The sequence below is a fragment of the Mobula birostris genome, chromosome 8 (assembly GCF_030028105.1).
Source record: "Mobula birostris isolate sMobBir1 chromosome 8, sMobBir1.hap1, whole genome shotgun sequence".
In the NCBI taxonomy this organism is placed as follows: Eukaryota; Metazoa; Chordata; class Chondrichthyes; order Myliobatiformes; family Myliobatidae; genus Mobula; species Mobula birostris.
The window spans coordinates 116,180,394-116,204,501 of record NC_092377.1 but is presented as its reverse complement, the minus strand read 5'-3'; the positions used below and the strand labels follow the sequence as shown (position 1 = coordinate 116,204,501).

The following is a 24,108-nucleotide window of genomic DNA, read 5'->3' as shown; positions in this document are numbered from 1 at the left end:
ACAGCCAGCCTCCACTCATCGCTGGATCCTCTACAGTTTGCTTATTGTCCAAATCGCACTACGGAGGACACAATATCCACCACACTGCACACAGTTTTCTCTCACTTGGACAACAAGGACACTTATGCCAGAATCCTGTACATTGATTTCAGTTCAGCATTCAACACCATCATCCCGCAGAGACTAGTGCAGAAACTGTCGCTGCTTGGCCTTAGAACTGCTGGATTCTGGATTTCTTGACAGAGACCACAGTCAGTCCGTGTTGGCAGGAACTTTTTTGACTCCATCACACTGAGCACTGGATCCCCACAAGGCTGTGTGCTTAGCCCATTGCTGTTTACACTGACTGTGCAGCCAGATTCAAGGAGAACCTGATCATTAAATTTGCAGATGATACCACAGTGGTGGGGCTCATCAGCAAAAATGATGAAACAATGTACAGGGAGGAGGTCAAACACCTAGAGGGCTGGCGCAGGGATAACAACTTGATGCTTAATGTCACCAAAACCAAGGAGATGATCGTTGATTTCAGACGGTCTCAGTCTAAGCACACACCGCTCAACATCAGCAGCTCCACAGTAGAGAGAGTGGAAAACATCAAGTTCCTTGGGGTGCAGATCTCAGACAATCTCACCTGGTCCAGGAACACCACTGGGATTGTGAAACGGGCCCAGCAGAAATTGCACTTTCTGAGGAAGCTTAAACAAGTATCACTCCCCACTAACATCTTAACTACATTCTACAGAGGTGTGGTTGAGAGTGTGCTGACCTTTTGCATCACAACCTGGTACTCCTGCAGTGCTGTCGACAAAAAAGCCTTGCAGAGGGTGGTTAGGGGAACAGAGAAGGTTATTGGGGTTTCCCTACCTTCTGTCTAAGACCTCTTTCAGAGTCGATGCCTCCAGTAGACACGGTACATCATTAAAGACCCCTCACACTCTCTCCATAAACTGTTTGTTCTTCTGCCATTAGGCAAACGTTACAGGAGCATCAAAACTAAAACCACAAGGCTACTAAACAGCTTCCTACCACAGGCAGTCAGACTGCTAAATAGCTGCTCTACCTGACTCTGCTTTGGACACTTTTAACTTCCACTGGACACTTATAACTTGATTTTGACTGACATGTGGCTGTTGTGTTTTACTATTTGTTATGTTTATTATTTAGTGTTGCGTTTGTTATGTTATGATTGCACTGTTCCTGAGAAACGCTGTCTCATTCTGCCCTGCAGAGCTGATGTACGGTTAGAATGACAATAAAGTTTTTTGAATCTTGAATCTTGTCAATACTGAGTACACCATTTAAACAGTCTAGGTTCAAAGAAGTATGTGAACTTCTGGGGTAATGCCTTCTACATTTGGAATCAGGTGTTCCAATCAATGAATGCTGAAGGAGGTGAAAAAGAACACAAGGGTAACAGCAAAAAACCTGAAGAAACCTCTAGAACTTGCTAAGGTCTCTGTTCATGTGTCCACTATAAGAAAAACACTGAACAAGAACGGTGCTCATGGATGGACACTACGGAGGAAATCACTGCTCTCCAAAAATAAAGCATTGCTAAAGGTCTCAAGTTTGCAAAAGACCACCTGGATGTTCCACAATGACCCTGGGACAATGTTCCGTGGACAGATGAGAGCCAAACTTTGAACTTTTTGGCAGAAATACAAATTGCTATGTCTGGAGGAAAACGTGCACAACGCACCATCACTAAAACCTCATCCCAACTGTGAAGCATGGTGGAAGGAGTATCATGGTTTGGGGCTGCTTTCTGCCTCAGGGCCTGGACAGCTTGCAATCACTGAAGGAATAATGAATTCAAAATTGTACTAAGACATTTTACAGGAGAATGTCAGGGTAGTAGTCTGTCACCTTTAATAGAAGTTGGATGATGCAACAAGACAATTATTGAAAAGACAAGAGTAATTCACAACAGAATGATTAAAAATGAAGAAAATCTGTGTTTTGTAGTAGCCAAGTCAGAGCCAATTAATCTAATTGAGATGTTCCGGCATGACTTGAAGAGTTCATGCAAGGTATCTCAGAAATATTGATGAACTGAAACAGTTTTATATGGAGGAATGGTATAAAATTCCTCCTCGCCATTGTGTCCAGTAGTTCCAGAAAATGTTTGATGGGAGGTTATTCCTGCTAAAGGAAATTCTACCAGTTATTCAATACAAGGGTTCGTGTACTTTTTCCATTCTGGAAAATGAGTACAATATAGATGTGAAAAGTACAATTGTTTTGTGTGTTATTGGTTTAAGCAGATTGTGTTCATCTATTATTGTGACTTACATGAAGACCAGACCACATTTTATGAGTATTAATGCAGAAAACCAAGTAACTGTAAAGGATTCATAAACTTTTTCTTGCAAGTAGATGCAGCTCAGGACACTTTACACCATTCTCAACCTTCTAATTCCTAACTTTGTCTGAGGTCTTACCAACATCTGTCACCACAACCTCTTCACTAACTGTTCAGGCAGTCTGGTTCCCATCCCTCTGCAACCATAGTTTAAACCCCACCGTGTAGCACTAGCAAACCTTCCCACAAAGATATTAGACCCCTCCAGTTCAGGTGCAAACCATCTCTTCTGTACAAGTTCCACCTCCCCTGGAAGAGAGCAAAATGCTCCAAAATCTTATGCCCTCCCTCCTACACCAACTCCTTAGCCATGTGTTAAACTGTATAACCTTCCTATTTCTGGCCTCACTAGCACATGGCATGGGTAGCAATCCTGAGATTACAACACTGGAGGTCCTTCCCATCAATTAGCACTTAACTCTCTAAACTTCCTTTACAGAACCTTGTCACTCTTCTTACCTACATCATTGGTACCGACATGGATCACAACCTCTCAGTGTTCACCCTCCCAATTAAGAATGCTGAGGACTTGATCTGAAATGTCCCAGACCTTGGCAACTGGGAGACAACATACCATCTGGGAATCACATTCTTATCCTCAGAACCTCCTTTCTGTTCCCCCAACTAATGAATTCCCTGTCACCACAAGTCACCTCTTCTCCCCCTTCCCTTCTGAATCGCAAAGTCAGACTCAGTACCAGAGACGTGACTGCTGTGACTTTTCTCTGCTAGGTCATCCCTCCCGACAGTATCCAAAGTGATAAATCTGTTGTTGAGGTGGGTGGCCATAGGGGTACTCTGAACTGGCTCCTTAAGCCCTTTCCCCTTCCTGGCTGTCACCCATTTTCCTGTGTCCTGCAACTTGGGTGTAACTACCTCTCTATATGTTCAACCTATCACACCCTCAGCTTCCCAAATGATCCAGAGTTTATCCAGTTCTAGTTCCAACTCCTTAGCGTGGATTGTTAGAAGCTGCTGCTGGATCCACTTCTCACAGCTGTAGTCATTTGGGATACAAAGGTCTCCCTGCCTTCTCAAATCCCGTTAGAGGCGCGCTCCACTATCTAGCCTGACATCTCTACTACTCTAACTGAGCAACTATAAAGGGGGAAAAAACTCCACCTACAGCTTTTTTTGCCTTCTCTGACTGAAGCTGAAGCCTCTCCTTGTTGAAGCCCTGAAGAGCTAAAGCCTCAAAGTCTCCACTCTAACTTTGTACTCCAACGATGGCCACTCTACTTGCCCTTGCCTTACTTTGCTAATCAATCCTGAACACTGATTAACTGCTGCTCAAAGCTCCAAAACTGCTGTGAGTTGCTACCTTTTCTACTCAATTAGCAACCCTGAGTGAACTATGCCTTGTCCAGCTTCCAATCTCTCCGACTGGCCACTGTTCAAAGCTTCTTCCCAATATTTATCTCATGTTCTCGATATTTATCGCTTATTCATTTTTTATTATTATGTTTTCTCCTTTGCCGTTTTTGCACATTGGTTGTCTGTCCGTCCTGTGGGATGTGGTCTTTCATTGTGTTTCTTGGATTTACGGCGCGTGTCCACAAGAAAACAAATCTCAGGGCTGTATACGGTGACATACATGTACTTTGATAATAAATATACTTTAAACTATAAACAGCACCATTTTTTAACAGAAATCTGATCTTTGACAATTCCTTACACAACACCTTTCACAGCAGACCTTTTTTTGACTAGAGCGAAGAGCTTAGCCCCAGTTTAACTAGTTAGTTCAATCAGTCCAATACTATTCAGCCCTGACTGAAATTCCAGACAAGGTCAATTAAGTCAGTTTGTCAAACCCGTGATCTACTAGCTCACATTTACACAGTTCCTTCTCACCCACCAAACTATTAATTCTGGGGGCAATGTATGAGATATCAAAAATCAGTTTTGATATAGCTGGTGCCTGATCAGAATAGAAGAACTATTCAACACTACCCAAACATTATTATGAAATGAAAAACACTGGTTAATTTTAAATACAGTATTTACTTTGAGGTATTGTTTACGCTGCATACTATAAAATCTCCACTATATCATGCTTTAATTACAGCTAAAGGATCAAACAATGATTTATATTAAAGTCACCCAAACGGAGTCAACTCAATTCACCACAGACATTAGCAATCAGAAATAAAGTGGTAATTTTAAGCTTATGTGCAAAAGCACGTCAAGCAAATACTCCACCAAACTGCATAAATAAAACAAAAACAATAGGAATTCTGCAGATGCTGGAAATTCAAGCAACACACATCAAAGTTGCTGGTGAACGTAGCAGGCCAGGCAGCATCTCTAGGAAGAGCTGCAGTCGATGTTTCAGGCCGAGACCCTTCGTCAGGACAAATAAAACAAAATTGTGATTCATAAAGAGTAAATGCAAAGCATTGTGCAATGAAGGGATCTGGGAATCTTAACACATGTTAACATGTAGGTACAGCAAATAATCAAAGCTAATGAAATGTTTTTAGTATAAAACTGAAGGACTGAAGGTGCTGCATTCGAATGCATGTGGAATTTGGAATAAGGTGGATGAACTCATGGCGCAATTAGAAATTGGTTGTGGGCATCACTGAGCCGTGGCTGAAAGAAGGCCATAGATGGGAGCTTAACATCAAAAGATATACTTTATATCAAAAGGATAGGTGGGAAGGCATAGGTGGCCCAGCAGCGTCTCTACTTTCTGCGAAGGCTGAGGAAAGTCTATCTCCCACCCCCCATCCTCACCACATTCTACAGAGGTTGTACTGAGAGCATCCTGAGCAGCTGCATCACTGCCTGGTTCAGAAATTGCACCATCTTGGATCGCAAGACCCTGCAGCAGATAGTGAGGTCAGCTGAGAAGATCATTGGGGTCTCTCTTCCCGCCATTGGAGACATTTACACCACACGCTGCATTCGTAATGCAAACAGCATTATGAAGGACCCCATGCACCCCTCATACGAACTCTTCTCCCTCCTGCCATCTGGATAAAGGCACTGAAGTATTCGGACTCTTACGACCAGACTATGTAACAGTTTCTTCCACAAAGTCATCAGACTCCTGAGTACCCACAGCCTGGACTGATACCTCTATTTATTTATAATTATAAACCTATTGCCCTCTACTGTGCATATTGTCTTGTTTATTATTTATTGTAATGCCTGCACTGTTCTGAGCACTTTACGAAGTGCTGGGAAGGTCTGTAGTCTAGTGTAGTTTTGTGTTGTTTTTTACGTAGTTCAGTGTAGTTTTTGTATTGTTCATGTAGCACCATGGTCCTGAAAAACGTTGTCTCGTTTTTACTGTATACTGTACCAGCAGTTATGGTTGAAATGACAAAAAAAAAGTGACTTGACTTGACTTGGGAGTGTGGCTCTGTTGGTAAGAGATGGAATTACATCTTTAGAGAGGTGACATAGGGTCAGAGAATGTTGAATATTTGTGGGTAGAGATAAGAAACTCCATTAAAAAAAACATTATGGGAATCATCTATTGGCCTCTAAATAGCAGCCAAGATGAGGGATTGAGATTGCAATGGGAGCTGGAAAGGGCATGTATTAAGAGTAATGTCACAACTGTAATGGGGGTCTTCAATATGCAAGGGGGTTAGGAAAATCAGGATGGTGCTGAATTGCAAGACAGGAAATTTGTTGCATGCCTATGAGATGGTTTTTTTAGAGCAGTTTGTGCTTGAGCGCCATCTTAGATTGAGTGTTGTGTAATAATCCAGATTTTATTAGGAAGCTTAAGGTAAAGGAATCCTTAGGAGGCAGTGATCACTATATGATTGAATTCATACTGCAAATTGAGAGGGAAGAGCATAAGTCACATATATTAGTATCGCAATGGAATAAAGGGAATTAAAAAGGCATGAGAAAGGAGCTTGCCCAGGTAGAACAGAAGGGATGCTGCCATGGATGAAGCCAGAGTGGAGGTGGCTGAAGTTTCTAGTTCACAAGTGCCGGATAGATATATCCCACAGAAGAAGATCTCAAGTGGCAGGGGTAGGCAACCATGGCTGACCAGGGAAGTTGTGGACTGCATAAAAGCCAAGGAAAGGGCAAATAAGGTAGCAAAAGCGAGTGGGAAGTAGGATGACTGGGAAATTTTTAAAATCCAACAAGTGGTAACTACAAAAGCAGTAAGAAGAGAAAGGATCACTCACAACACACTGGAGGAACTCAGAGGTCGGGCAGCATCCGTGTAAATGATCAGTCAACTTTTCGGGCCGGAACCCTTCGTCAGGACTGAACAGGGAAGGGGCAGAGGCCCTATAAAGAAGGTGGGGGAAGGGTGGCAAGGAGAAGGCTGGTAGGATCCAGGTGAAAAACAAGTAAGGGGAAAGATAAAGGGGTGGGGGGGGGGATAGGCAGAGAAGGTGAAGAAGGATTAGGGGAAAACACAATAGGCAGAAGGAGGCGGAACCATGAGGGAAGTAGTAGGCAGCTGGGGGAGAGGGCAGAGTGAAATAGGGATAGGGGAAGGGAGGGGGAGGGAATTACCAGAAGTTGGAGAATTCAATGTTCATACCAAAGGACTGGAGAAGGGAAAGGATGAAATCTGAGGGAAAATTAGCCAATAATATAAAGCAGGATACTAACAATTTTTTTCAGTTATATAAAGAGTAAAAAGGAGGTGAGAGTCAATATTGGACCACTAGAAAATGATGCTGATGAGGTAGCATGGGGGGGGGGGGGGGAGAGAGAAGAGACAAAAAAATGGTGGATGAACTTAATAAGTACTTTGCATCAGTCTTCACTGTTAAAAACACTAGTAGTGTGCCTGAGGACCTTTGAGTGTCAGGGAGCAGGAGAGAGTACCATTGCTATCTCAAAGGAAAAAGTGCTAGGCAAACTGAAAGGTCTGAAGGTGGATAAGTCACCTGGACCAGATGGACTACATCCCAGAGTTCTGAAAGAGGTTGCTGAAGAGATAGCAGATGAGTTAGTCATGATCTTTCAAGAATCACTTGATCTGGCATGGTTCTGCAGTATTGGAAAATTGCAAATGTCACTCCACTCCTTAAGAAGGGAGGAAGGCAAAAGAAAATAAATTATAGGCCAATTGGCCTAACCTCAGTGGCTGGAAAATTATTGGGAGTCCACTACTAATGATGAAGTTTTGAGGTACTTGGAAACTAATGATAAAATAAGTCAAAGTCAGCATGGTTTCCATAAAGGGAAATCTTGCCTGTTAGATTTCTTCAAGGAAGTAACAAGCTGGGTGGACAAAGGAGAGGCAGTGGATGTCATTTACTTGGATGTTCAGAAGGTATTTGATAAGGTGCCACACATGAGGCTGCTTAACAAGATTAAATTCTATGGCATTACAGGAAAGATACTGGCATAGATAGCGAAATGGCTGACAGGCAGGAGGCAGCGAGTGGGAATAAAGGAAAAAAAAAGGGGGGGAACCCCATTAGGTGTACGACCCATGCGTCATACAAAAAGCTTCTAAAGATAAACATCAAACTGCCAGCAAGAAAAAAATCTATACCAAAAATTTACAATTAACTCGTGGAGGAAATCTATCAATTAACTCAAATGATAACAACGAGCAAATAAACCCCATCTTTTTTCAAAATGAAATAAAGGTTCAAAGGTTCGACTTCTAATTTTCTACAAACTAAGACACAGCATCACTTGAGAGAACCATTGTGACAAAGTGGGAGCTGATGTATCCTTCCACTTCAACAAAATTGCCCTCCAAGCTATCAATGTAACAAATGCAATAACATGTTGGTCAGACACAGACATACCACGGATATTTTGAGGAATTATTCCAAAGAGCACAGTTAATTTAAGTTGTAAATTAATTTTAAGTGCTTTAGAAATTGTTGAAAAAACTGACTTCCAGAACTGTTCCAATATAGAACAAGACCAAAACATGTGTCAATGTAGCTGTCTCAGTTTTACATCTATCACAATAACTACCAACATTAGAAAATATTTTAGACAGTCTCTCCTTCGTCAAATGGTAATGATATACAATTTTAAATTGAATCAGTGAATGACTAGCACAGATCGAAGAAGAGTTAACCAGCTTCAGAATCCGCATCCAATCCTCCGTCATAAAAGTTAAATTGAGTACCTTTTCCCAATCTTGTTTAATCTTAAATAAAGGACGCGTATCCCATTGTAATAATAAATCATAAATTCTTCCAATAGAACCCTTTGTTGAAGGGTTCATACTCATAATAGCATCTAACAGGTCAGCCTCCAATATAAGGAAAATTACTTAAATATTTTTGTAAGAAATAAGACCATAAGACCATAAGACAAAGGAGCAGAAGTAGGCCATTCGCCCCATCGAGTCTGCTCCGTCATTTTATCATGAGCTGATCCATTTTCTCCTATTTAGTCCCACTGCCCCACCTTGTCACCATAACCTTTGATGCCCTGGCTTCTCAGATACCTATCAATCTCTGCCTTAAATACGCCCAATGACTTGGCCTCCACTGCTGCCCGTAGCAATAAATTCCTTAGATTCACCACCCTCTGACTAAAAAAATTTCTTCGCATTTCTGTTCTGAAAGGGTGCCCTTCAATCCTGAAGTCATGCCCTCTCGTACTAGACTCCCCCATCATGGGAAACAACTTTGCCACATCCACTCTGTCCATGCCTTTTAACATTCGTAATGCTTCTATGAGGCCTCCCCTCATTCTTCTAAACTCCAAGGAATACAGTCCAAGAGCGGACAAACGTTCCTCATATGTTAACCCTTTCATTCCCGGAATCATTCTCGTGAATCTTCTCTGTACCCTCTCCAATGTCAGCACACCCTTTCTTAAATAAGGAGACCAAAACTGCCCACAGTACTCCAAGTGAGGTCTCACCAGCGCCTTATAGAGCCTCAACATCACATCCCTGCTCCTATACTCTATTCCTCGAGAAATGAATGCCAACATTGCATTCGCCTTCTTCACTACTGACTCAACCTGGAGGTTAACTTTAAGGGAATCCTGTACGAGGACTCCCAAGTCCTGTTGCATCTCAGAACTTTGAATTCTTTCCCTATTTAAATAATAGTCTGCCCGTTTATTTTTTCTGCTAAAGTGCATAACCATACACTTTCCAACATTGTACTTCATTTGCCACTTCTCTGCCCATTCTTCCAATCTATCCAAGTCTCTCTGCAGACTCTCCGTTTTCTCAGCACTACCGGCCCCTCCACCTATCTTCGTATCGTCAGCAAACTTAGCCACAAAGCCATCTATTCCATAATCCAGATCGTTGATGTACAATGTAAAAAGAAGCGGCCCCAACACTGATCCCTGTGGAACACCACTGGTAACCGGCAGCCAACCAGAATAGGATCCCTTTATTCCCACTCTCTGTTTCCTGCCAATCAGCCAACGCCCTATCCACGTATGTAACTTTCCCGTAATTCCATGGGCTCTTATCTTGTTGAGTAGCCTCAAGTGTGGCACCTTGTCAAAGGCCTTCTGAAAATCCAAATACACAACATCCACTGCATCTCCCTTGTCTAGCCTACTGCTAATTTCCTCAAAAAATTGTAATAGGTTTGTCAGGTAGGATTTTTCTTTAAGGAATCCATGCTGAGTTCTGCCTATCTTGTCATATGCCTCCAGGTACGCTGTAACCTCATCCTTGACAATCAACTCCAACAACTTCCCAACCACCGACGTCAAGCTAACAGGTCTATAATTTCCTTTTTGCTTCCTTGCTCCCTTCTTAAATAGCGGAGTGACATTTGCAATCTTCCAGTCTTCCGGAACCATGCCAGAATCTACCGACTTTTGAAAGATCATCGCTAATGCCTCCGCAATCTCCACAGCTACTTCCTTCAGAACACGAGGGTGCATTCCATCTGGTCCAGGAGATTTATCAACCTTTAGACTATTCAGCTTCCTGAGTACTTTCTCTGTCGTAATTGTGACTGCGCACACTTCTCTTCCCTGCCACCCTTGAGTGTCCGGTATCCTGCTGTCTTCCTCAGTGAAGACTGATGCAAAATACTTGTTCCGTTCCTCTGCTATCTCCTCATCTCCCATTACAATTTCTCCAGTATCATTTTCTATCGGTCCTATATCTACTCTCACCTGTCTTTTACTCTTTATGTACTTGAAAAAGCTTTTAGTATCCTCTTTGATATTATTTGCTAGTTTCCTTTCATAGTTAATCTTTTCTCTCTTAATGACCTTCTTGGTTTCCTTTTGTAAGGTTTTAAAAACTTCCCAATCCTCTGTCTTCCCATTAATTTTTGCTTCTTTGTATGCCCTCTCCTTTGCTTTAACTTTGGCTTTGACTTCTCTTGTCAACCACGGTTGCATTCTTTTTCCACTCAAAAATTTCTTCTTTTTTGGAATATACCTGTCTTGCACATTCCTCATTTTTCGCATAAACTCCAGCCACTGCTGCTCTGCCGTCTTTCCGGCCAGTGTCTCTTTCCAGTCAACTTTGGCCAGTTCCTCTCTCATGCCACTGTAATTTCCTTTACTCCACTGAAACACCAACACATCAGATTTTGACTTCTCTTTTTCTAATTTCACAGTGAACTCAATCATGTTATGATCACTGCCTCCTAAGGGTTCCTTCACCTCAATCTTTCCAATCACCTCCGGTTCATTACACAATACCCAATCCAGTACAGCCGATCCCCTAGCGGGCTCAACAACAAGCTGTTCTAAAAAGCCATCTCGCAGACACTCTACAAATTCTCTCTCTTGAGATCCAGTGCCGACCTGATTTTTCCAATCTACTCGCATGTTAAAATCCCCCACAATTATCATAACACTGCCCTTCTGACAAGCCTTTTCTATTTCCAGTTGTAATTTGTAGTCCACATCCCTGCAGCTGTTTGGAGGCCTATAAATAACTGCCATCAGGGTCTTTTTACCCCTGCTATTCCTTAGCTCAACCCATAAAGATTCTGCACCTTCCGATCCTATATCACTTCTTTCTAACGATTTAATATCATTTCTTACCAATAAAGCCACGCCTCCCCCTCTGCCTACCTTCCTATCCTTCCGATACACAGTGTATCCTTGGACGTTCAGCTCCCAGAGACATGCATCCTTTAGCCAGGGCTCAGTGATGGCCACAATATCATACCTGCCTAACTGTCTAACTTGAAGGTATTGTAAAAAGTGTGAGTATGAAAGAGAATATTTATTAACTAATTGCTCAAAAGACATCAATCTATCTTCTTTAAATAAATCCAAAAAAGAATTAATACCTTTATTTTTCCAGAGTAAAAAAAATTGGATCACTCAAAGGCGGCTTAAAAAAGTAATTTCAATAAATTAAACTACAAAGTTTAAATTTTTTAAGATTAAAAAAATTGCGGAACTGGAGCCAAATTTGTAAAGAATGCTTAATCACAGGGTATAGGTTTAAATTAGTAACTTTAGCTAATTGTATAGGTAAAGCAACTCCCAATAACGAGGTTAAATAAAACTGTTTCACAGCTTTCAAATTCAGGTCTACCCAAATTGGCCGATCGTTCTTATCAACCCAATATAACCAAAAGCACATGTATTGCACATTAACAGCCCAGTAATACATTCTTAGCAGGACCTCCATCCTTTTTCAACTTTTGTAAGTGACATTTACCAATTCTTGGTCTTTTATTATTCCAAATAAAAGATAAAATAATAGAATCAATCCAATCAAAAAACTTCCTCGTCAAAAAAACAGGGATATTCTGAAATAAATATAAAAATTTTGGTAAAATTATTTTAACTATATGGATACGACCGACAAGTGAAAATGTAAGTTGACTCCATCTACTAAATAAATAGTTCATAAATAAATGCTTAGTAGGGTTATTTTATTATCACCAAAAATTTTTCAATCCTTAAAATGTTTTTTTTCCTTGAGACATTGTAAGTGTTGTTTACTTCAATGTACTCATGTTATTTTTGAATAATATCATAATAATAAAAAGATTTGAAAAGAAAGAATAAAGGAGGCCTTTTCAGGTTGGCTCCCAGTGACAAGTTCCTCAGGGGTCAGTTTTGGGACCGCTACTTTTCACATTGTTTGTCAATGATTCGGATAATGGCTTTGTGGCAAAGTTTGTGGCCAATACGAAAATAGATTGAAGGGTAGGTAGTGCTGAGGAAGTAACGCAATTGCAACAGAAATTAGACAAATTGGAAGAATGACCAAAAAAGTAGCAGTGTTGGGAAACATGTTTTGGTAAAAGGAACAATAGTGCAGACTTTTATCCAAATTGGGAGAAGGTTCAAATATCAGAGGTGCAGAGGGACTTGGGAGTCATTGTGCAAGACTCTCAGAAGGTTAATTTACAGGTCAAATCTATGGTAAAGAAGGCAAATGCAAAGTTGGCATTCCACTCTCTGGGAAAAGTAGTTCCTCCTCATCTCCATCCTAAATCTACTCCCCTGAATCTTGAGGCTATGTCCCCTAGTTCTAGTTTTACCTACCACTGGAAACAATGTTTCTGCTTCTTATGTTATCTGTCCCTTTCATAATTTTATATGCTTCCATAAGATCTCCTCTCATTCTTCTGAATTCCATCGGGTACAGTCCCAGGCGAGTCAATCTCTCACCATAGTCTAATCCCATCATCTCTGAAATCAACCTGGTGAACCTCCTCTGCACCACCTCCAAAGCCAGTATATCCTTCTTCAAGTAAGGAAGCCAGAACTGCACACAGTACTCCAGGTATGGCCTCACCCTGACCTTCCCAGTCCAAGGTAGAGAGGACTGGGAATTAAATATCATGGGATATCTGCTAATACAGGATAGGCAAGAAGGTGAGGTAGCACTCTTAATTAAAGATGAGATCAGGGCGATAGTGAGAGACGATGTAAGATCAAAGGAGCAGAATGTTGAATCCATCTGAGTAGAGATTAGGAATAGTAAAGGGAAAAATTCACTGATGGGAGTTGTCTATCAATCACCAAATAATAACAGTACAGTGGGACAGGCAATAAACATCTGAGGCATACAAGAATGGAACAGCAGTAATTATGGGGGGCTTTAACTCACACATAGATTGGGTGAATCAAGCTGGTCGAGACAGTCTTGAGGAGGACTTCATAGAATGCATCTGTGATGGCTTTCTTGAACAGCATCTTACTGAACCTACAAGGGAACGTGCTATCTTAGATCTGGTCCTGTGCAATGAGACAGGTAAAATTAGTGATCTTGTAGTAGGGATCCTCTTGGAAAGAGTGATCACAGTATGAATGAATTTCTCATACAAACGAAGGGCACAACAGTTTGATCGAATACCAGGGTATTACGCCTAAACAATAGAGACTGCAATGGGATGAGGGAGAATTTGGCTAGTGTAGAGTGGGAACACAGGCTATATGGTTGGACAGTTAAGGAACAGAGGAAGACTTTCAAAGAGATTATTCACGGTGCTCAACAGAAGTGTATTCCATTTAAAAACAAGGACAGTAAGGGTGGGGAGAACCAGCCTTGGATAGCTAAGGAAATAAAAGACAGCATCAAGCTAAAAGCTCGTGCATACAGAGTCACCAAGAGTGGTGCGAAACTGGAAGATTGGGAAAACTTTAAAAAGCAACAAAGTACCACGAAGCGAACAATAAAGAAAGGGAAACTAGATTATGAAAATAAACTAGCACAAATTATAAAAACGGATAGCAAAAGTTTTTATAATTATATAAAGTGGAAAAGGATGGCTAATGTGAATGTAGGTCCCTCAGAGGACGAGAAGGAGGAATTGATACTGGGTAATGAGGAAATGGCCAAGGCTCTGAATGACTATTTTGTGTCAATTTTCATGGTGAAGGAGACATCTAAGATGTTATGGATGCCATGGGAGGTGGGGATCTCGATATAATAGCTATCACTAAAGAGGTAGTGCTGACCAAACTTGTGGGCCTGAAGACAGATAAGTCCCCTGGTCCTGATGGAATGCATCACAGAGTACTCAAAGAAATGGCAGAAGTTATAGTAGGGGCATTGGTGATGATTTACCAAAATTTTTTGGACTCTGGGCAGGTCCTGGCAGATTGGAAGATGGCAAATGTCACGCAACTGTTCCAAAAAGGATGTAGGCAAAAGGCAGGTAACTATAGGCCAGTTAGTTTAACATCTGTAGTTGGGAAAATGTTTGAAGCTATCATTAAAGAAAAAATAGCAAGGCATCTGGAAAGAAATGGATCCATCAGGCAGACACAGCATGGATTCAGCAAAGGGAAGTTATGTTTGACAAACTTACTGAAGTTCTTTTAGGATATAACAAGCGCAGTGGATAGTGGGGAACAGATGGACGTTATTTACTTATTTTTCCCGAAGGCATTTGATAGGGTGTCACTTAAAAGACTTGTCCATAAGATAAGAATGCATAGAGTTGACAGTGATAGAGCATGGTGGAGAATTGGTTAACTAATATAAAGCAGAGTTGGGATACATGGGTATTACTCTGGTTGGCAATCAGTGGTGAGCGGTGTGCTGCAGGGGTCAGTGCTGGGCCCGCAATTGCTCACAAAATACATTAACAATTGGGAATAGGGGACTGAGTGTAGTGTAGCTAAGTTTGCTGATGATACTAAATTGAGTCAATAAGCAAATTGTGCAGAAGATATGGAGGGTCTGCAGAGAGATATAAATAGGTTAAGTGAGTGGGCAAGGGTCTGGCAGATGGAGTGCAATGTTGGTAAACACAAGATCATCCACATTGGAAGGAAAAATGAAAGTGCAGATTATTTAAAGGGTAAAAAATTGCACCATGCTGCTGAGCAGAGGGACTTGGGAGTGCTTGTGCATGAATCACAAAAGGTTGGTTTGCAGGTGCAACAGGCTATCAAGAAGGCAAATGGAATGTTGGCCTTCATTGCTCGAGGAATTGAATTGAAGAACAGGGAGATTATGCTGCAACTGTACAGGGTGAGGCCATACCTGGAGTACTGTGTGCAGTTCTGGTTTCCTTACTTGAGGAAGGATATACTGGCTTTGGAGGTGGTGCAGAGGAGGTTCACCAGGTTGATTTCAGAGATGATGGGATTAGGCTATGATGAGAGATTGACCCGCCTGAGACTGTACTCGATGGAATTCAGAAGAATGAGAGGAGATCTTATGGAAGCATATAAAATTATGAAAGGGGCAGATAACAGAAGAAGCAGAAAAATTGTTTCCAGGGGTAGGTAAAACTAGAACTAGGGGACATAGCCTCAAGATTCAGGGGAGTAGATTTAGGACGGAGATGAGGAGGAACTACTTTTCTCAGAGAGTGGTGAATCTATGAAATTCTCTGCCCAATGAAGCAGTGGAGGCTACCTCAGTAAATATATTTAAGATAAGGTTGAATCAATTTTTGCATAATAAGGGAATTAAGGGTTTTGAGGAAAAGGCAGGGAGGTAGAGATGAGTCCAAGGCCAGATCAGCCATGATTTTATTGAATGGCGGAGCAGGCTCGACAGGCCAGATGGATCAATCCTGCTCCTATTTCTTATATTGTTATGTTATATCTGGGGTCACAGTGAAGGAAAAAATTGTAGGTTCAGCCTCATTGAAGTATACAATATTCACTGATGAATGTGTTAAAACATATGATTCTGAGGGGAATTGACAAAGTAGACAAGGAGAACTTCTTCACTCGAGACGAGAAGTCTTTAGAATTTTCTATCCCAAAGAGTAGTGGAGGCGGAACCTGACAAGACTGTTAAACAACTCAAGTAGAGGATAAGGAGGTGGAAGGGAAAGGTAGTGAAGATCAAGAGCAGATTAACCATGGTCTTGCTAAATGGCAGAGCCAGCTTCATGACTCCTGTTCCAGTTTCGCTTGCTCTAACTTCTGCATTAACCTTAATGGAATGCATTCAGTTTTAATTTACATGTGATTTTATCACACAAACTCTTTAGTACCCATACACATTGTTTTAACTACCAAGGATAGTTAAGGAACCTAATGTTTTCCTTCCAGATACAAGACATTTATGCACTGGGTTGTAACGAACATCGCAAAGAAAGCGCAAAAAGCACCTCTACTTTCTTAGAAATATGTGAAGGTTTGGAACAGTCACCTAAAACTCTGTCAAACTGTAGATTACAGTGGGAGAGTAACCTCATCACGGCTTGGTATGAAGACACCCAGGAACAGAAAAATCTACAGAAAGTGGCAGATACCACCTAGTCCATTACAGGCTAAGCCCTCCCCACCATTAAGCACTACCACAAGAAAGCAACATAGATAATTCCACTCACCTCGACTCTGAACTGACTCCATAACCTACAGACTCATTTTCAAGAACTTTACAACTCTGTTCTCAGTATTATTTATTTGTTTTTATTTGTACCATTTGTCTTCTTTTGCACATTGGAATTGTTGGTCAGTCTTTGTGTAGTTTTATTAAATTCTATTGTAGTAGAATAGTGTAGTTCCGATGAAGGGTCTCAGCCTGAAACAACAGCTATTTATTGATTTCCATAGATGCTGCCTGACCCACTGAGTTCCTCCAGCATTTTCTGTGTGTCGTTCTGGATTTTCAGCAACGCGGAACCTCTTAACCCACCTTACTTCGCCACATTCCATCAACAAACTTCACAGATTCTAACACTCAGCTACAAACTAGGAGGGAACTTATAAAGGCCAATTAACCTACTAACCTGCATACTTTTGGGAAGTGAAAAGAAACCAGAGCACCCAGGAGAAATTCACATAGTCACAGGAAGAATGTGCAAACTCTGCAGGGGATTGAGCCCAGGTCATTGGAGCTGTGCTGTGCTGTCTCGATGTCTCGCTGCTATAAAACCCAACTTATTTTCTCCTTGTATATCTACTTGAACATAAAACCTTGTGAAATGGGGACAAACAAGATTTGCAGATAAACCTCCATCAAAAATGTCACAAATACAGGTGAACTTGGTTGCAAAATAAGTAAAATTAAGTATAGCATTCAGGAGGAGGTAAGACAACAATGGTCTTGATGAATCCTTCTCCTTGAGCTTTACAGAGATAACGGTTACAGTTAGTGCCTTATTTATGTGACACTGTTGCAAAATAAATCACTTATAAATTTCACAAAACTAAATAAATGCATAATATTTTGAGTTATTTTAAAAAGTGACTTTTAAACTCCACAGAAATGTCAAAGTTAATAAACATGGTTAAAGTTGGATAGTATGAATGAGCTTCTCTAATATAAATTTAAATTAATTTAGTTTGCCACTTTGGAAACCGCTTCATCAGAACTACACTACTCTACTACAATAGAATTTAATAAAACTACACAGAAAGACTGACCAACAACTCCAATGTGCAAAAGACCACAAATTGTACAAATAAAAGCAAATAAATAATACTGAGAACATGAGTTGTTGAGCTCTTGAAAATGAATATATATACTCATGTAGAAACAGTTCAGAGTTGAGGTAAGGTGAGTAGCTTTCTTGTGGCAGCAAAGTATTCCTCTTTGGATACTATTGTGGGGGATGTCCTCCCAGGGGAATGCCATGGAGACCAGGTTACTGTCACTGATCATGGATCCGTGGTGCAGAAGGGAAAGAGGGAGAAGAGGGGAGCAGTAGTGATAGGGGACTCAATAGTCAAGGGAACAGACAGGAGATTCTGTGGACATGACAGGACACCTGAATGCAATGTTGCTCCCAGGAGCCAGGGTAAGGGATGCCTCGGATCGTGTCCAAAACTGTTTGGAGAGGGAAGGAGAACAGCCAGATGTCCTGGTACATATTGGTACCAATAACATAGGAAGGAAAAGCAAAGAGGTCCTGAAAAGAGAACCTAGAGAGCTAGGTAGACACTGAAAAGTAGGGCCTCCTCAGTAGTAATTTCCGGATTGCTACCCATGCCACATGCTAGTGAGGGTAGAAAAAGGATGATTTAACAAATTAATGTGTGGCTGAGAAGCTGGTGCGGGGGACAAGACTTCAGGTTCTTGGATCATTGGGATTTCTTCTGACGGGTTGCACCTGAACTCAAGGGAAACCAATATTCTTGCGAACAGGTTTGTTAGAGCATTTGGGGAGAGTTTAAACTAATTTTCCAGGTGGGTGGGAACGACAGTGAAGGGACGCAAGATAGGACGGATGGTAAAAAAGTAGAGATAGCATGCAGTCAGGCTGTCAGGAAGGGCAGGCAGATGATAGGACAAAATTGCAGCCAGCAGAATGAATACCAGTGCACTAGAGATGCAGAATCAAAAAGGGCAGCAAATACAGTACTCAAAGTGTTATACCTCAATGTTCGGAGTATAAGAAATAAGGTGGATGATCTTGTTGCACTTTCACAGATTGTCAGGTATGACGTGGCCATCACTGAACCATGGCAGAAGGATGGTTGTAGTTGGGAGCTGAATGTCCAAGGTTACACGTTGTATTGGAGTTATAGGAAGGAAGGCAGAGGGGGTGATGTGGCTCTGCTGGTAAAGAGTGGCATCAAATTAGTAGAATGATGTGACATAGGATCGGAAGATGTCGAATCCTTGTGGGTTGAATTAAGAAACAACCTAATGGCAGGCCTCCCAAATGTAGCTGGGATGTTGACAACAGGATTACATGAAATAGAAAAGGCTTGTCAAAAGGGCAATGTTATAGCAGTCATGGAAGATTTCAACATACAGGTCAATTGGGAAAATTAGGTTGGCAATGGATCTCAAGAGAGTGAGTTTGTTGAATGCCTACAAGATGGTGATTAGGGAGCTTAAGGAACCCCAAGGAGGAAATGATCCAATATGATTAAGTTCAACTTGAAATGTGATGGAGCAGTATTTCAGTGGAGTAAAGGAAATTACAGTGGTATGAGAGGAGTTAGCCAAAGTAAGTTGGAAGGAGATGACAGCAGAACAGCAATAGCATGAGTTTCTGGGAAAAATGAGGACACTGCAGAATAGATGTATTCCAAAAACAAAGAAATACTCAAATGGCAAAACAGAACAACAGTGGCTGACAAGGGAAGTCAAAGCTAATGTAAAAGCAAAACAGAAGGCATACAACAAAGCAAAAAATAGTGGGAAGACAGAAGATTGGTAAGCTTTAAAACCCTACAGACAGCAACTAAAAGAATCATTAGGAGAGAAAAGATTAAATATGAAAGCAAGCTTACAAACAATATCAAAGTGGGTATTAAAAGCTTTTTCAAGTATGTGAAAAAATAAAAGAGATGAGAATGGATCGAGGACTGCCGGAACATGAGGTCAAAGAAATAATAACAGGAGCCAAGGAGATGGCAGATGAACTAAATGAGCATTTTGTATCAATCTTCACTGTGGAAGACATGAGCAGTGTGCCAGATGTGGAAGGGTGTGAGGGAAGAGATGTGAGTGCAGTTCCTATTACAAGGGAGAAGGTGCTCAAAAAAGCTGAAGGACCTAAGTCACCTGGACCAGATGAACTGCACCTTGAGTTCTGAAGGAGGTAGCAATAGAGACTGTGGAGGCATAGGTAATGATCTTTATAAAATCATTGGACTTTGGCAAGGAACCCAAGGACTGGAACATTGCAAATATAACTCTACTCTTTAAGAAAGGAGGAAGACAGACTGGGAGACCGTTTCGCTGAACACCACAGAAAGCAGGATCTCTCAGTGGCCACACATTTTAATTCCACGTCCCATTCCCACTCTGATATGTCCATCCATGGTGTCCTCTACTGTCAACATGAAGCCTCACTCAGGTTGGAGGAACAACACCTTATGTTCCGTCTGATGGCATGAACATTGACTTCTCTAACCTCCGTTAATGCCCCTCCTCCCCTTCTTACTCCATCTCTTATTTATTATTATTTTTCCCCCTTTCTTTCTCTCTCTTTTTTCTCCCTCTGTCCCTCTCATAATATCTTCCTCTGGTGCTCCCCTCCCCCTTTCTTTCTCCCTAGGCCTCCCGTCCCATGATCCTCTCCCTTCTCCAGCCTTGTATCCCTTTTGCCAATCAACTTTCCAGCTCTTAGCTCCATCCCTCCCCCTCCGGTCTTCTCCTATCATTTCAGATCTCCCCCTCCCCCCTCACTTTCAAATCTCTTACTATCTCTTCTCTCAGTTCGTCCTGACGAAGGGTCTCGGCCCGAAACGTCGACTGTACCTCTTCCTATAGATGCTGCCTGGCCTGCTGCATTCCATCAGCATTGTGTGTATGTTGCTTGCATTTCCAGCATCTGCAGATTTCCTCGTGTTTGCGTTCTTTTGTATCAATAGTCCATTGACTTGGCTGGAATGGTTATCAAACTGATTGTTCTTTTGTATCGGTGATCTTATAAATTATAACAGTTCTCGAAGGTGAACAGTGAACTTGCTGAACCACCGGAAGGATGAGAACGCTTCTCCCCTGATGTCGGGACCAAGTTCACTCGCCGGCTGAGCTCAAAGAAATAAACGGGCCAAAAGATAAGTAACGATCTTTTGTGCTGTGGTTATTTGGTCTGACATACTTTAAGTTTACAGTGGTGGGGCAGATAGTGTTGAGGAAACAGGTAGGCTGCAGAAGGACGTAGATTAGGAGAACAGGCAGGAGAGTGGCAAATGAAATTCAATATTGTAAAATGCATAGTGATGCACTTTGGTAGAAAAAAATAAAAGTGCTGACTATTTTCTAAAGAAAATCCAAAAATCTGAGATGCAAAGGGACTTGGGAGTCCTTGTGCAGAACACTCTAAAAGTTAACTTGCAGGTTGAGTCGGTGGTGAGGAAGGCAAATGCAATGTTAGCATTCATTTCAAGAGGTCTTGAATACAAGAGCAGGGATGTGATGATGAGGCTTTATAAGGCACTAGTGAGACCTCACCTTGAGTATTGTGAACAGTTTTGGGCTTGTCATCTAAGAAAAGATGTGCTGGCATTGGAGAGGGTTCAGAGGAGATTCACAAGGATGATTCTGGGAATGAAAGGGTTATCATACAAGGAATGTTTGATAGCTCTGGGTCTGTACCAGCTGGAATTTAGAAGAATGAGGGGGTATCTCATTGAAACCTTTCAAACATTTGAAAGGCCTAGACAGAGTAGATGTGGAAACAATGTTTCCCATGGTGGGGGAGTCTAGGACAAGAGGACACAGCCTCAGGATAGAGGGACGTCCATTTAAAACAGCGATGTGGAGAAATTCCTTTAGCCAGAGGATGGTGAATTTGTGGAATTAATTCCCACGGGCAGCTGTGGAGGCCAGGTCATTGGATGTATTTAAGGCAGAGCTTGACAGGTTCTTGAATGGACATGGCATCAACGGTTACAAGGAGAAGGCCAGGGAGTGAGGCTGAGGAGGGGGAAAAAGGATCAGCCATGATTGAATGGCAGGTGGTGCAGATGACGGGCCAAATGGCCTAATTCTGCTCCTATGTCTTTTGGTCTAAATAATCTTATGAAAGATTTTAATCAACAAGTTGTCATTAAGTTTTAGGCAAAGTTTAAAAACTTTCAGTTTAACTTTGAGAAATACTTTAAACCAAATCTTAGGCCATTTTATGCTATACCACATCTCAACCAACAAAATAAAAACAGTATCTCTCAAAGCTGTCTAACCTGCAACATTAATTCAAGTTTCTCTTTCGACAAATGCTGTTTGATCTGCTTCCCGAATTTTGTTTTCATTTCAGATTTCCAACATCCGTATTTTTGTTAGACTCACAAGCACACAAACTCCTTGAAAATGTAAATATTACTCAAAGTAGTCCCGATTAACAAAATGAGAAAGCACTCTCCACAAAAACACGACTGAGGAAAAAACAAATTCTACTTCCAACTAAGATAAAATATACAAATAAAAATCCAGAGATAAAATATACAAATCCAAAGTGGACAACAAATTTCTCCATTTATCGGATATCTTGAAATTTACAAGATATAGATATTCTGGTCTCAATTGAATGGGGTTTCTGTTTGAGACCTATTTCACTGTTTCTTTGTTAAATTGAATAAATTTAGGAGTGATGGAAAGTAAATGAAATTAAAGCCGGTTGCGCCTTAAATGAATGCAAGCAGTAATGTGGAAAGTTGGGAGTGTTAGCAACAGATCGCAGCTACTTGAGTAAGTTATGGGGGAAGGTGGTGAAGACGGAGGGTACCTTCGGCCGCTGCTTCACTCACCATGTCGTAGACGTTGAGGATCACCGGCTCGTTAGCCATTCTCTCTGTACCGGCTCGACTCCTCTTCCTCGCCTCGCCTCGCCTCGTCTCGTCTCGTCTCGTCTCGTCTCGCCCCTTCCCCTCCCCTCCCCTCCCCTCCCCTCCCCTCCCCCTCCTCACCCGGCCCCTCCCTCCCTGTTTACAAGCGCTCCCCCCACCCTCCAAAAGAAATCCACACACGTTCACCGCCGCTGCACAGCTCCAGACGGATGGGTCAGGCGGGTGGCCACGCGCATGCGCGTTCACATGCCGCGGAGGTGGGGGTGGAGGGAGAGAGAAAAAAATTCCCTAACTCAGCGCAGTTGTCTCCAGCCTCCCACCGCAGGCGGCGACGTCTTAGGAGGAGGGGAAGCCCTGCTCTCAGGCTAGTCGAAAGCGCCACCCAGCGGGCGACGGCTTGGCGAATGGAGCGGGCAGCGTCGATGCTGGTCAGGGTGAGATATTAGAGTGGAAACGGCAAGACGGAGTTCTGTAGTCAATCTTACGTATGCGCTATGTTAATTTAAGATCATGTTTGTCCTAATGAAACGTGTTGCAAAAAGCAAAAAGCAAAACAATCATCCTTGCAGGAAATAAGAGAGAAGCAACACCAGAATGATTCCAGGAATGAAAGGGTTGCAATATGAGGAACGTCTGTATTCCCTGGAGTTCAGGAGAATGAAGGGGGATCTCATAGAAACATTCCTAATGTTAAAAGGCCTGAACAGATTAGATATGGCAAAGTTATAGGTAGGGGAGTCCAGGATAAGAGGACATGACTTCAGGACTGAAGGACGTTCATTTAGAACAGAGGTGCAGAGAAATTACTTTAGTGAGGGGGAGGAGAATGTCGACTCAGACCATGAGAGGCCTGCGTCGGGCATTTTCATGCCTTACAAGGCGCAGATTGGAAGTCTGTGTGGGGTGCCACTCCTGGCACAGACTAGAGTAATGTGTGATTAAGTGACTTGCTCAAGGACACAAACGCGCTGCCACAGCTGAGGTTCGAACTAGTGACCTTCAAATCACTAGACGAACGCCTTAACCACTTGGCTATGTGAAAGGGTGGTAAATCGGTGGAATTTGTTTCCACGACCAGCTGTGGAGGCCAAGTCATTGGGTGCATTTAAGGCAGAGATAGATAGGTTCTTGATTAGCCAGGGCATCAAAGGGTATAGGGATGAAGGTGTCGTGGTTTCTCGTTTCTCACAAACGACAAGAAGACGCAGAAAATCCTTCAAGAAGTTTTAAACTTTAATTTGCAAATCAAAGCTGAGACAATCAGAAAGGTAGTTGCTGACTGCCCATTGAGGCTCGTATACAGCATTTTTTATAGCAATTTCCTATCTTAGCTACATTATCATATCCAGTTGGCCTGTGATTACATATCATAAATATATCCGCTCTCAACTTTCCACTATTGATTTACTCCCCAACTTAATTATGTCCTTGTTTACATTTTAGACCAGGTGTCCTCTCATCCCTAACCACAGTTATTTCTTAATTAGTCTTGCTGCCACCTATTTCATCACCTTACTCGCCACCGTTATCTTTCTACTTGGTTTCATTCTAGTTCTCTTCATGAATTAATAGTGATTAGGTCAAAAGTCATGGCTACATAGTGAATACCCTCTATTCAGCTAGCAGTGGTTACATAGTAAATATAGAAAATACAATGCGTGCATTTGAGTAAATACTGAAATACTGTTGAGTAAATACTGTAATACATAGAAAAT

At 41.8% G+C, this 24,108-nt stretch overlaps 1 protein-coding gene across 2 annotated transcripts in view; it reads right to left on the bottom strand.

The window, feature by feature from the left end:
- LOC140201617 (deubiquitinase DESI2) overlaps positions 1–22,474 on the bottom strand; it is a 179,563-nt gene extending 157,089 nt beyond the window's left edge. For both annotated transcript variants that reach the window (XM_072265993.1, XM_072265992.1), the window contains exon 1: positions 22,355–22,474. In XM_072265993.1, coding sequence (XP_072122094.1) covers positions 22,355–22,393 — 39 coding nt within the window. In that variant the 5' untranslated portion in view covers positions 22,394–22,474. The remainder of the gene's footprint in view (positions 1–22,354) is intronic.
- Between the last annotated feature and the right edge of the window lie 1,634 nt (positions 22,475–24,108).